Source organism: Apium graveolens, unplaced genomic scaffold (genome assembly GCF_009905375.1).
Source record: "Apium graveolens cultivar Ventura unplaced genomic scaffold, ASM990537v1 ctg3812, whole genome shotgun sequence".
NCBI lineage: Eukaryota > Viridiplantae > Streptophyta > Magnoliopsida > Apiales > Apiaceae > Apium > Apium graveolens.
This window is the reverse complement of record NW_027418281.1, coordinates 41,374-53,288: the sequence shown is the minus strand read 5'-3', so window position 1 is coordinate 53,288 and position 11,915 is coordinate 41,374. Positions and strand designations below refer to the sequence as shown.

Here is an 11,915-nt window from a genome sequence, read left to right as displayed (position 1 = left end):
ATCTCATACCTCTTTAGCTGTTTCATACTTTGCTAACTGAGCACCAATAGAATGTGTAACAGAATCATTAATCCATGTAATAATTTTCGAATTCTCAGCCTCTCAAACCTCAATTGCTTTTGCAGAATCACCAATCTTACCATATGCTGGTTTAGTCTTAGTATCTTTATCACGAACATAACTCCACAGAGTTTTGCCACGTATTTTTTTTCATAACATAACTCCAATAAGAATAATTTGTACCATCCAACTGAACACTAATCGACTGAATAGAATCATCTTTACCGAAATTCATGACAATAAAACAAACAACCTCAAACAAAATAGAGCAATCATCAAACTAATTTTTCCATAACCTAACTCTTGATACCATGATAAAAGTAGAGAGACAAAATAAAGAACTAGGGTTTTATTATAATCCTTAATAATCAGGATACATGTCTCAATGTTTATATAATAAACTGTTACAAGTTAAATTACGAAAACACCCTTAATATAATATATCACTAATAATATATAATAAATATATATTCTAACAATTACAAGTGAAACATTATTTTGTTCTTCCTAAAAAGTAGGTTAACACCCTCTAAAATAAAGTTTAAACAAATAAAATTTAATTAAAAAAATTAATCATGTATCAAATATAATTACAAACTCAATTATTATCCAACTTAATTTATAATCGTACTCAACTTCTTTATTACCTCTTTTGCAGTGAACCAAACACTTTTAAAATTAATTTTAGTAATTCAAATTATAATATAAAAGTAAATAATAAATCAAGAAAAAATTATAAAAAACAGTGTCAAATCATCTACATACACCACTACTATTAATCCCATTTTTCTATGGGCTATGCACCGGCGCAGCGAAAATACCTAAGTAGAATGACTTTTTAAGATTTTAAGTATCTAAATTTTGAATTTTTTAATAATATAATACATAAATATTTTAATTTCATTAATCTCAATAATATATATTTGTTATTTTTGATAATTTATTTTATAAAATAATAAAATAATAAAATTAAAAATATTATAATCAATCCGTGATTGTCCTCTTAACCGGGGAAAAAACCAGTTATGACTAGAAATTAAAAAGTTTCAAAAGAGAACTTACGATTTAAAGAGATTTCAAAATGAAGTACAGTACGGCATTAAAACTCTTTCAATCTAGTGACAATGACACCTTAGAGTTTAGCAAGTGTTTGATAACTAATTAACAAGAAATCATGTTTGCAAGTCAAAACTATACATCATATATTGTACACCTATTCACGTATTTTAGAGGGCATCAAAACATCAATTACAACATAATAATCATATGTTATTATCTGTGAGCAACTAGACAAAAATTGGGGTAAACATTGACTAATCACAAGCTTATAATTTAAGTTCTTAGAGATGATTGATCATTTTTGTTATTGGTTTTTATGTTAAGTTAGATTTAATTCATTGACTTGCCTTGTATTTTTAACTATCATGATAATGCAGACTCTATATTGACAGCAAAATCTTCATCACTGTATTAATTTTTAAAGCAGCACATTAGATTCAGTCAACTAATAGTTTGTTATTAACTCTTAGGTTACTTGTTTACCTAAATAACCATATATTATTGGAGTTATATCATGTTACTAAGTTCTCAAGAACTTCATTATAAAACAAATTAATGCGGCAATCTATTTGGTATTCTATTGCATGGTCCTTACATGCATTATTTACTAAATAATTAGTTTCTTATTTTATTAACAAAGGAGTCAACAAGCTACCAATTTCAGAATTATGCCAAAAAAATCAAACTAAAAATTGAAATCGTGTAAACGGATGAGATTAAAACCGAAGAACTTCGAAAATAGGGTAAAGTTGAGTAGTGCTAGATATTTCAAATATTTTTCCAAAAAATTTATCAAATGATGTGTCTGACACATGACTGATTTTGATTTCGAAGGCGTATATAAACGGAGGCGGGATCTTATATTATTATTAGGAATATTGCCAAATATTCATATGATACATTAGATTTGAAAATATTTTACATAGATCACATGATTATATACACCTAATGATATTTTTGGCCTTGAAAAAATCATCGTCAAAATATACGTTGATTTAATAAAGATTTTGATAGTCGTAGCGGTTTGTTTCTGACTTGGGCTTGAAACGATTTCTGATTCTAAAGTAAAAAAGATTTATTTGTGTAATAAATTAAAATTTTAATTTGAACTCGAGAAATAATTATTTCTGAAGAAATTGATTTTGAAAGAATATATCTTGATATTTTCTTTAATTGTAGATGAAAAAAAAATCATATACTGATAAACAGATTGTTCATTTTGGGCTGCAGCCTGCAAGAGTTGTTGGATAAGAAGAAATAGAGCCCAACTTCAAAATAGAAAAGATTAAAGAGTGTTGAAAACATAGGACACATCTCCAGTTTATTACATGTTTCTTTCATGTCCACAAACTCTCATCTCTCTTTACATTACATCTTTCTATCTATCACTGCTCAAACTCCTCATGCTTTAGTGTTCTGTGTTTCAGACAATCACTTGTTTACATGTAATATATATATATATATATGTATGTATATGATGACTTCAGTTTGCTCATATGTGTGTGTAATAGTCCCTCAATGGAGGAGGAGGTTTAGTATGCCAGAATCTAAGAAATTTCATTTCTGGGTATTTTTGTTACAGTCCAAGAAATATATTAGCCCTTTTACTGTTTCTTCATCTTTCAGTGATGATCATGTTCCATCTCCCATACAAACACAGGTAATTCATCCTTATTAAGTGTTTAGACTCTCTCTCTCTCTCTCTCTCCCTCCCCCCCTCTCTCCCTCTCTCTCTCCCCCTCCCTCTCTCCCTCCCTCACTCTCTCTCTCTCTCTCTCTCTCTCTGTTTCTCTACCCCCTCTCTCTCGTCCCCTTCCTCTATGTGTTTGTATTTTAGAATATACTCATTGGTCATGGCTTCTTATCTTTGATGTGTACCACAGAAGAGTTATGATCAATCTGAGGAGCTCTTTGGACTTTCCTCTCCATTACACTCGAGGTTCGTTTTTTTTCCTTTTTACAAGATTATATTTATTTGTTTGAGTTAAGGATATATATGAAATGGGCTTGTTTGTGGATGTTTATATGATATTTACCAATAGCAGCCAGTAGCTGCTTTTTGCTAGCTCAAGTTAAATTGATTACAATATCATTGCTCGCCCTTTCTGATTAAGGTTCAACTTTTAAATAACATCTCTTTAATAAGAAATATTGGTAAATTTGGTTTAATCAACCTTCACGATGAAAATTTACTTGTGTTTAAGTGATATTCTGTGGTAGAAATGAATTTTCTTAGCACCGGAGGCGGTGAACTTCCCAGAAAAATCTCTACTTCAGGTTAATGGATGTGGCTTTTAAGCTGATTTGTTTCCCTCCCCAAAAAGGGTTAGCGGTGCTACTTGTTGCTTGCTTGCCTTCAATTTCGGTGGATTCATTTAATAAATTAAAATTGTCATGACAAAAAAAAACTTTTTTTATAGAATGTGTTGACTGTTATATTATAATCATGTTTTAGATCATCGCTACTTCGTGATTTTCTATCCAATTAGTTTAGAATATTATACTACCTGTGTGATGTGACATTCTTTTGTGGCATGTTTCAGTCTCAGTCTCAGTGAAGCTCCTGTGTCTGGTCCAATAAAGCCAAGGTCCTGGTTTGGTCCGAATGGACAGTATATAAGGGAACTGCCTTGCCCAAGTTGCAGGGGAAGAGGTTATACTCTATGTACAGAATGTGGAATAGAAAGATCTAGAAAGGATTGTACACAATGTGATGGAAAGGTAAATGTCTGGAATTCGTTGTATTAGTCAATCTGATCAGTATTGAGTTGCTTGGTAGATGGAACAAGTGTGTTTTTTTTAACTTCAAATATATCTTCTGTTTCCATCTTCTACTTATAATACTGTTTTTTGCTTATGCATCTTCTTCGATGTGGGATACAAGGTGTAAAATCTTATGATGAATCTTTAATCACTGTTAAAAAGCAGAGTAGAATGATCAAGAAAAGATTATTGTACTTAAATAATTTGAGGACCTAACTCAGAAGTGGTGCATGAATTGCTCATAGCCTACTCCGCAGAAAATCTTTTATATTACAATTAGATCAGTGTGACTAGGGATTGTTCTGTTAGATATAAAGTTCATGCTTGATTGACAGTAAAATATAAGAAAGACTGAGCTATATATGTCTGCTCTGTATCTTATTAAAATTTTCATTTGAACATTTTTCTATCACAGGGAATGAATACTTGCGATCAGTGCAAGGGAGATTGTGTAATATGGGAAGAGTCAATTGATGAACGGCCTTGGGAAAAGGCCCGCTCGATGTAATTTTCCACACCCTGCTTTTAAGAACATATGTCTGATGCTAACTGTATTCTTGTCTGTATTGCATTGCATTTTAATCTTCAATGTCTCAAAGTGGCTATTATTTTGTAATGGCTAGAAGATTAGCTAAAAATCATTTTTTCCAGAGAGTTAGTGTAGCTTTTTACAGTAAGCCATTACATTATTTTGTAATGGCTAGAATATTAGCTAGAAAGATTTGGTAACATTATCAGTTCCAATTGAAGGGCATGAAAATCACTTTTTTGTTGCAGAAAAGTTTGAGTGCTAAATGTGCTGCTTTAAATGTTGGGTTGATGGTTGATTTTGTAATCTTTTATTTACACTTTTAAGTTCTATTGAAGCAGTACTAAATCTGACTCCTTCACATTTCTTTGTTTATGCTGATGAGGATCCTCCTTAGGTTAATCTTTACAATAAGAAATTGTAATCCTTGTCATAATTACTCAAAAAATGCTTGTACATCTTCAGATCTCCATTTAAAGTAAAGGAAGATGATGTGGTGGACAATCTAGAGTTAAAACTTGAAAATAAGAGGATATCAAAGCGTGTTTACCATTCTTCACCTCCGGAAGTTAATTTAAAGATCAGCAGATCATTAAAAGTAAGTCTGTTCGTCTCCTTTGAACTTGTTAATGTTTGTTATACTTCTTTTGTTCTTCTCTAGAAGTTTTATTGAAAGTTAATTGAATATAGTAAAAATAATGATTATTGGCTACAGAAATTGAAACACCGGAAAAGATAAACAATTAATTTCTTCTGGGAAGCATGATTCTTATGGTCTCAGTCAATCAGTATTAAGTGGGCGACCAATTAGATAGAAATTCTATTTTATTTTAAGCAATAAACTTCTGCCAACACTCAGAGTTAATGATGAACAACAACTTCTAGGGTTATTTCTACAGCAGTCCTGCCATGTACCTGTGTGTGTATTTGTCAAGTCACATAGTTTTGATTCCAGTTTGCTACTCCTTGACCTTGAAACTTGCAGATGCATGAGCGTTTTTTCTTAATCAAGTAACAATGCTATTGCAACTTACCAAATATATTGTCTAGTTCTTGAGTGTAAGATTCTTTGTTTAGTTGGATGGTTTCAGAGCCTAAATGCCAGAACTGGACTATTTAGCAAAAGAATGAAGATTATTCATGGCGATCCTATGCTTCATGCGCAAAGAGTTGCTGCAATTAAGGTTTGGGAATTTGAATGTAGCACTCTTATTTCCTTCAAATGTAAAACTCTGAGAGAAGTATATAAATCCAAATAGTCCAACAAAACCTAAATAAAGCCGTATTAATATAATGCATCTTGTCCAGAAAGCTAAAGGGACTGCTGATGCAAGGAAGCATGCATCTGATACTATGAAAGATTTTTTCCGTGATCCTGAAAATCGACGAAAGAGAAGCATCTCCATGAAAGGTATGTTCACCTGAATCGGTGCTTAGTTTGTAACCCCTCACAAATTGCATATACTATGATACTGTTCTGATTCTTCCATGGTGTTCACTTATCACCTGGACTAACTTTGACTGCAATATTAGAGATCCCTCAACAACAATTGTAAAAAATATAAATAAATTATTATCATGCTTAGTAGTTAGGTAATCAACGTACTTGATCAGAATGCCTAATTAAAAGCAAACGATAAGTTCATTTATGGCCTTATTGACTTGCAAATCCTTTTCATCTTTAACACCAATTCATTTATTTTGAACCAGGAATAAAATTTTATTGCAAGAACTGTGGATGTGAAGGGCATAGAAAGCACTTTTGCCCAGAGCTCAAGGATAGTTTATTGGACAGACGATTCAAATGCCGCTTATGTGGGGAAAAGGGCCACAACCGAAGAACATGTCCAGTGTCCAAATCAAATGAACCAGAAAACAAGATGACAAGGAACCACCGTTGCAAAATATGCGGACTAAGTGGGCACAATCGTAGGACTTGCCAGCAGAATGGACTAGAGAAAGTTATTACTTCTCCCAGTAAAAATACCAATATCATTGCAAAACGAGCTTGTACTTGTCGGCTATGCCAGAAGGAAGGCCACAATATGAGGACATGCCCGAGTAATAATGTACTACCTCTTAACCAGTAATGCTTACTAGGATAAGTCCTTTTTTGGCTGTGATTTCATTGTTTTTTTTGACAGTGTGTGTTTTCATTGTTTTGTATTCAAAGCAGATGAAGGTGTAATGTGTACATTTACCAAAGTTGGTAGAAGATATATCCAGAACTGGAATCCGGAGGATGGAAATATATTATTGCCAATATTTTACATGCTTGTCTAAACATTCTAGTAGCATTTTTGTAATGACAATGGATTAAAATTCCCCAATATATATACTAACTCCAAATAGTGTACATTGAAAAACTTTAAATACTTTTTTTTTGCGGAAATAATATAAATATTTTAACCCATGTAAATTGATAAATATTATGAGTCCATGGCCAGTTCATGCATATACAGCTAAAACTTTGATGAGCAAAATTAGTAGTGATTTATATATAACTAATAACATAACATCTATAAATAATTTGAACTTAAATAAATAAAGAAATTTAAAAGATATCAACTACAACTTTTTTTATTTTTATTGTAATTTTAATATATTCTGCTCCAACAAAAGTACCACATGTGCAACCTTTTTTAAGTTAGCACTGTGGCATCTAGACCTAAAGTCTTATTTTTACAAAAAAAATAAAAAAAATTGAAAGTTTAAAAAAGAAAGTCAAAATATTTTTCTTGCCGAGAATATTAATTTCCTAAGTTTAAAGGCCGCCGAAAATCTATTGGGTTCACTTACCAGCAGTAGCAAGTACAACTAAAGTTGAACCCCCAAGCAGGGGTGTACACGGATTGGGTTGAGCGGGTTGGGAGAATTTAGCAACCCAACCCAATTAATTCGGGTTTTCAAAATTTCAACCCAACTCAAACCGTTTAAATTTGTAACCCAAACCAATTTGTATACTTCGGTTTGGATCGGTTTGATCGGTTTATTAAATATACAAAATTAATATAAAAAATTATAATAAAACATAAGGTTTTAAAGTTTAAAATACTTGAAAATAGTTCAAAATAATATTACAATCCTCCATATTGAATAGTCTTAAACATCTAATTTTCGACATCAAAAGTACTAATAATATTGCTTACGCTTTATATTTTGGAATGAATCATAAATGCAAAAAATATAACACTAATTAAACATCTATTGTTGTTACGAAATGAATTATGAACACGGAGGTTTACAGTTAGAGATATATGGATCTATGTAAATGGTATAAACATAATTTTGGATTAACTTATTAGCATGTACATATATATTTTAATCGGGTTGGGTTGGGTTGGATTGGTTTAAAATTATCGAAAACCATATCCAACCCAATTAAATCGGGTTGACATTTTTTCAACCCAACTATATATCGGGTTGAAAAAAATCGGTTTGGTTCAGCCGAAATAGGTTCGGTTTGGATTGGTCGGGTTGGTCAAACCGTGTACACCCCTACCCCCAAGTACAAGAAAGAACATCTTTCACTTCCGACAAGAGGAGATGGCTACTGGTCCTGGTCTCTACTCAGACATCGCCAAAAAAACTCGAGGTATTAATCTTTTCTTCCCTCTCTTTTATGCACACATATATTTTTATTTTTATGTTTATCATAATTTTTAATTATTTTATTTTATTTTTGTTATGTATGTTTTATTATGCCCTTAATTGTTTCTTGAATATAAGTGCTAAAACTTGTTATTGGGTTGCATGTAGATCTTTTGTATAGGGACTATCAGACTGATCATAAGTTCAGTGTTTCTACTGTTGCCGCAAATGGACTGGTTAGTCTATATGTATTTATCTTTATGTATTTGTGTTTGCATTGTTAATATGGTAGATTTTATGGGCTTGAACTGTGATTTGTTGGGTATTGTTTACAGTTTACTGTTATGTAGTTTTTATTTTTTGACCCTAGAAGTAGTTTTCTTGTGATTGTGAAATTTGCAGTTGGGATTCTGGAGTGGCCCGCCTGTGGCGAAGCTGCTCGTAGTGGTAGAGGAGGTCTAGAGTTCGATTCTTGCCCCATTCCCGGTTGTCCGTCTTTGTGTACTAAAAAAGAACTTAAGAACTAATGCTTTGATTGATATGTGAAAATAGAATAAAGAAAATGTTTGCAATTCAGAAATGTTTATAGTTATTAGCTAAATAATAACATGGAGACTAGATATTTGAGGAGTGTTTATGATATTTTACTGTGTTGTTATTTGGGAATATCAGCTAGTCTGCTACATTTGAGTATTGATATTGTATATAATGTACATTGATAAATTTGTGAGTTTTGATCTTCGATATGTTTTGAGGTGTTTGTAAATGGATCCTGATTTATGGATATTTATCTAGCTAAAGTTTCAGTCATTCGCCCACATGATATAAATTTAATGAGGGTTACGGCTTCAAGAGTTGCCTTGTTGTTAGCTGTTCATCATTACTTTGAACCATATTTCCTGTAGCTTTAGGTTAACACGATTTTATCTATTCAGTTCATTTTGTTATGCACCTTGGTTTAGCACGAAAATGAGGATCACTAATAGTGACTTTTGGTGCCATTTCACTTGCGCCTTTTTCGTTTCTCCCACTCTGTGGAGTTAAATGAAGATATAATTATTATGTATGTCAAATGCAATTATATCTTTGTTATTCTGAATTCATTAGTAACAGTAGGCATGGTCAGTACCTTTAATACTATAACCATCTTCTTCTGTAAATTAAGTCAACTTTATTTGAGTGCTTATCTTTCTTACATACATTGCAGGCAATTACTCCCTCAGCAACAAAGAAGGGTGAATTATTGTTGGGTGATGTGAATGCTCAATGGAAGAACAACAGTGTCACTACTGATCTTAAGTTGGACATTAAATCAAATGTATGTTACAAAATCTTTTAAATTGTTAGGAGGAATCATTTTCTTTTGTTAACTGGTATATGCTTTAAGGCTGCTATTCTTAACATGGAATAGACTAAGGCCTGTGCCGATCTGTTCTAGATGTCTGCTACCTATCTGAATCAAATTTTGTATGACAAAGTATAAGTTTGGAATGGAAAAGTAGATTTTTCTCTGATTATTAAGTTTTTCTATGCCAAAAATATATACTCACAGTCTCACACTTGAGTAACTTTTGACTGGGATCTGCTCAATCTTCTTTAAGTTTATCCCGCTTTTTTTAATAAAAATTTGACAAAGTGAGGATGTACAGGTATTTCAGGTGCAAAGTTGGGGGAGGGGGTGAGGGGGTTATGGATGTTTGAGGAGAACCAAAAGAATTCTGTATTAAGTTTTAACCAAGTTAGTCAGATTTTTAACAAAAAAAGAGAAGACAACAAGGACAGTTGAAATATGATTAAATACATTCTTTGTCATTATAATTCACATCTGAATGTCAAAATTTTAAAATTTTAATTATTGTGCAAGTACAACTATGTGAAAGTCTTGTTTATGTATAATCGCTTTAAACCTCAGGATATACTAAACTGCCTTTCTGCCAAAATTATTAATAATCTCAACGTTCATGTTAAATGTCACTCCTTTTGCTCTTTTTTTGGTGTAGAAAATGGTACTATTTTACTAGTTAGATTTGGAACCAGATAAATTGTTTGTTCAATCCAGGCTAGTTTGTCACCGACTCACTGTTTAACAAAGAACTCAATTATTTCTGGATGCAATTACTAATTACTTTGGTTGATGTTTTGTGGGACATGCAGCTTTGTACAACTATTACTATTGATGAACTTGCACCTGGTCTCAAGACAATATTGAGTTTTGTTGTTCCTGATCAGAAATCTGGGAAGGTATGGTACTTACAACAGTGATAACTTCTACCATGTATAATGTCCCTGCACTTCTTCTGTTGTTCAACTCTTGAGAAAAAGCCTGTGTCTATTAGAGAATGAGTCTGATACTATTTTAAAGTGAGATTTATCATCAGAAAGTTTGAAAACAGGTGGAAGTACAATATTTTCACGAGAATGCTGGAATAAGCACCAGCATTGGGTTGGCTGCTAAACCTCTAGTCAACTTCTCTGGTGTGGTTGGGAATAACATAGTTGCACTTGGGACTGATATATCCTTTGACACATCCACGGGAAACTTTACTAAATATAATGCTGGACTGAGTTTCTCTTTTGCCGACCTCATTGCGTCTTTTGTATTGTAAGTACATGATTTTTTTAAGAAAATAACGATATGTTTTTGCAGTTTATGGAAAAAAATGTGTTTCATATTTTAAGCTTTAGTTGAGTTTAGATATTGGTGATTTGAGTGGATTATATTGTTTACGTTAATGTTTGGACTTGCATGTTCTTTCAATTTTGAATGAGGTTATTGATGCTGATTGGCACAGGAACGATAAATTCGACACCCTCACTGCTTCCTATATGCACATAGTAAGCCCATTGACCAAAACAGCTGTTGGCGCTGAGTTGACTCATAGATTCTCAAGCAATGAAAACACGCTCACAATTGGTACACAGCATGCATTGGACCCCTTGACTAGCCTGAAAGCTCGGGTGAATAACTCTGGAATAGCAAGTGCTCTAATCCAGCACGCATGGCGCCCAAAGTCCCTCGTTACCATTTCCGGTGAAGTGGATACCAAGGCTATTGAGAAGAGTGCTAAGGTTGGGATTGCTGTGGCCCTGAAGCCATGAAATTTTTTCTAATACAAGCGAAGTTGCTGTCTTTTTTTGCATGGCTCAGAGGTAGCAAGTAGATTGAGGTGGACAGTACTAAGCTATTTGTTTTCTAAAATTATTGCTCTATTGATATGGTAGTACTTGTTCCAGTGCACTTTGGTGATTGTGGAATTAAAAAAATAATTTGATGCTGGTGACACCTCAGTTATTACGAGTTCTATGAATTCTGCTATTTGTGTGCGTGCTTGTGACTGTTATCAAAATGTGTACTGCTCGCGACTGATCTTCATTTTTACATCATATCTTGCATTCCAGAATTCCTAGGAAGGTATCAATGTAGATGCAAGTGTTCATGATATGGGCGGGCTGTTATTAAGGTAGAATCTGTACTGATGATTTGCATCCTTCGGCAATCAACCCAGGATTTTTTCTTTGTGGAAATAATCCCCGAGGGACGAGGGTACATGGATATAAATTTTAGCGTAGAAAATTTCCCAAGTATTTGAGAAATCTCTAAGGGCGACATGATCTTTGGCCATGAGTAAAGGGGTAGGATCATTACCAGATTCTTGATTTGTTTAATCTGTATTGTTTCCACGTACTGATACAAATTATTGTCAACGCGATCACTATTATTTGCTTTATAATATAACATGTCTCTTGTTGTGTGTCCAGGATTCTTATTCTTACCAGATTATCTTGTATCTTGGACAAATCAAGGAAAATCAACTTTAATCATATACAAATCAAGCAAAACTGGATAACGAATCTCCTGGTCGACAAAAGGATTTGCTGTCTCATGATCAGCTAAGAAAACTGCTTGACATTG

The 11,915-nt window shown here is 32.9% G+C and overlaps 2 protein-coding genes across 5 annotated transcripts; both read left to right on the top strand.

Annotated features, from left to right (window-relative positions):
• The first annotated feature begins 2,441 nt into the window (after nt 1-2,441).
• On the top strand, nt 2,442-6,784 carry LOC141701430 (uncharacterized). 3 transcript variants are annotated; one of them, XM_074505086.1, is made up of 9 exons: nt 2,442-2,779; nt 3,003-3,058; nt 3,663-3,840; nt 4,298-4,386; nt 4,877-5,009; nt 5,503-5,595; nt 5,720-5,822; nt 6,122-6,480; nt 6,588-6,784. In XM_074505086.1, exons 1-9 carry the CDS (start codon nt 2,459-2,461, stop codon nt 6,597-6,599), a joined length of 1,344 nt encoding a protein of 447 aa, XP_074361187.1. In that variant the 5' UTR covers nt 2,442-2,458; the 3' UTR covers nt 6,600-6,784. The 3 variants fall into 3 exon arrangements, with proteins under 3 accessions (XP_074361187.1, XP_074361186.1, XP_074361184.1); XM_074505085.1 differs by having other exon boundaries at nt 6,585-6,784; XM_074505083.1 differs by having other exon boundaries at nt 6,122-6,784.
• A 412-nt stretch (nt 6,785-7,196) lies between these two features.
• LOC141701423 (mitochondrial outer membrane protein porin of 36 kDa-like) lies at nt 7,197-11,329 on the top strand. Of its 2 annotated transcripts, XM_074505075.1 has the most exons (8): nt 7,197-7,244; nt 7,917-8,006; nt 8,171-8,238; nt 8,405-8,458; nt 9,210-9,320; nt 10,157-10,243; nt 10,396-10,604; nt 10,795-11,329. In XM_074505075.1, the coding sequence occupies exons 2-8, from the start codon at nt 7,958-7,960 to the stop codon at nt 11,099-11,101; spliced, it is 885 nt and encodes a 294-aa protein (XP_074361176.1). In that variant the 5' UTR covers nt 7,197-7,244; nt 7,917-7,957; the 3' UTR covers nt 11,102-11,329. The 2 variants fall into 2 exon arrangements, with proteins under 2 accessions (XP_074361176.1, XP_074361177.1); XM_074505076.1 differs by lacking the exon at nt 8,405-8,458.
• Nucleotides 11,330-11,915: the final 586 nt, after the last annotated feature.

Excerpts from the sequence above, each read along its gene's own strand:
- LOC141701423 (XM_074505075.1), top strand. The coding sequence starts at position 7,958 with ATGGCTACTGGTCCTGGTCTCTACTCAGACATCGCCAAAAAAACTCGA. Across the intron at positions 8,239-8,404 it reads CTGTTGCCGCAAATGGACTG|TTGGGATTCTGGAGTGGCCC; the intron begins GTTAGTCTATAT and ends TGAAATTTGCAG. Across the intron at positions 10,605-10,794 it reads CTCATTGCGTCTTTTGTATT|GAACGATAAATTCGACACCC; the intron begins GTAAGTACATGA and ends TGATTGGCACAG.
- LOC141701430 (XM_074505083.1), top strand. The coding sequence starts at position 2,459 with ATGTCCACAAACTCTCATCTCTCTTTACATTACATCTTTCTATCTATC. Across the intron at positions 3,841-4,297 it reads GTACACAATGTGATGGAAAG|GGAATGAATACTTGCGATCA; the intron begins GTAAATGTCTGG and ends TTTCTATCACAG. Across the intron at positions 5,010-5,502 it reads AGATCAGCAGATCATTAAAA|AGCCTAAATGCCAGAACTGG; the intron begins GTAAGTCTGTTC and ends GGATGGTTTCAG.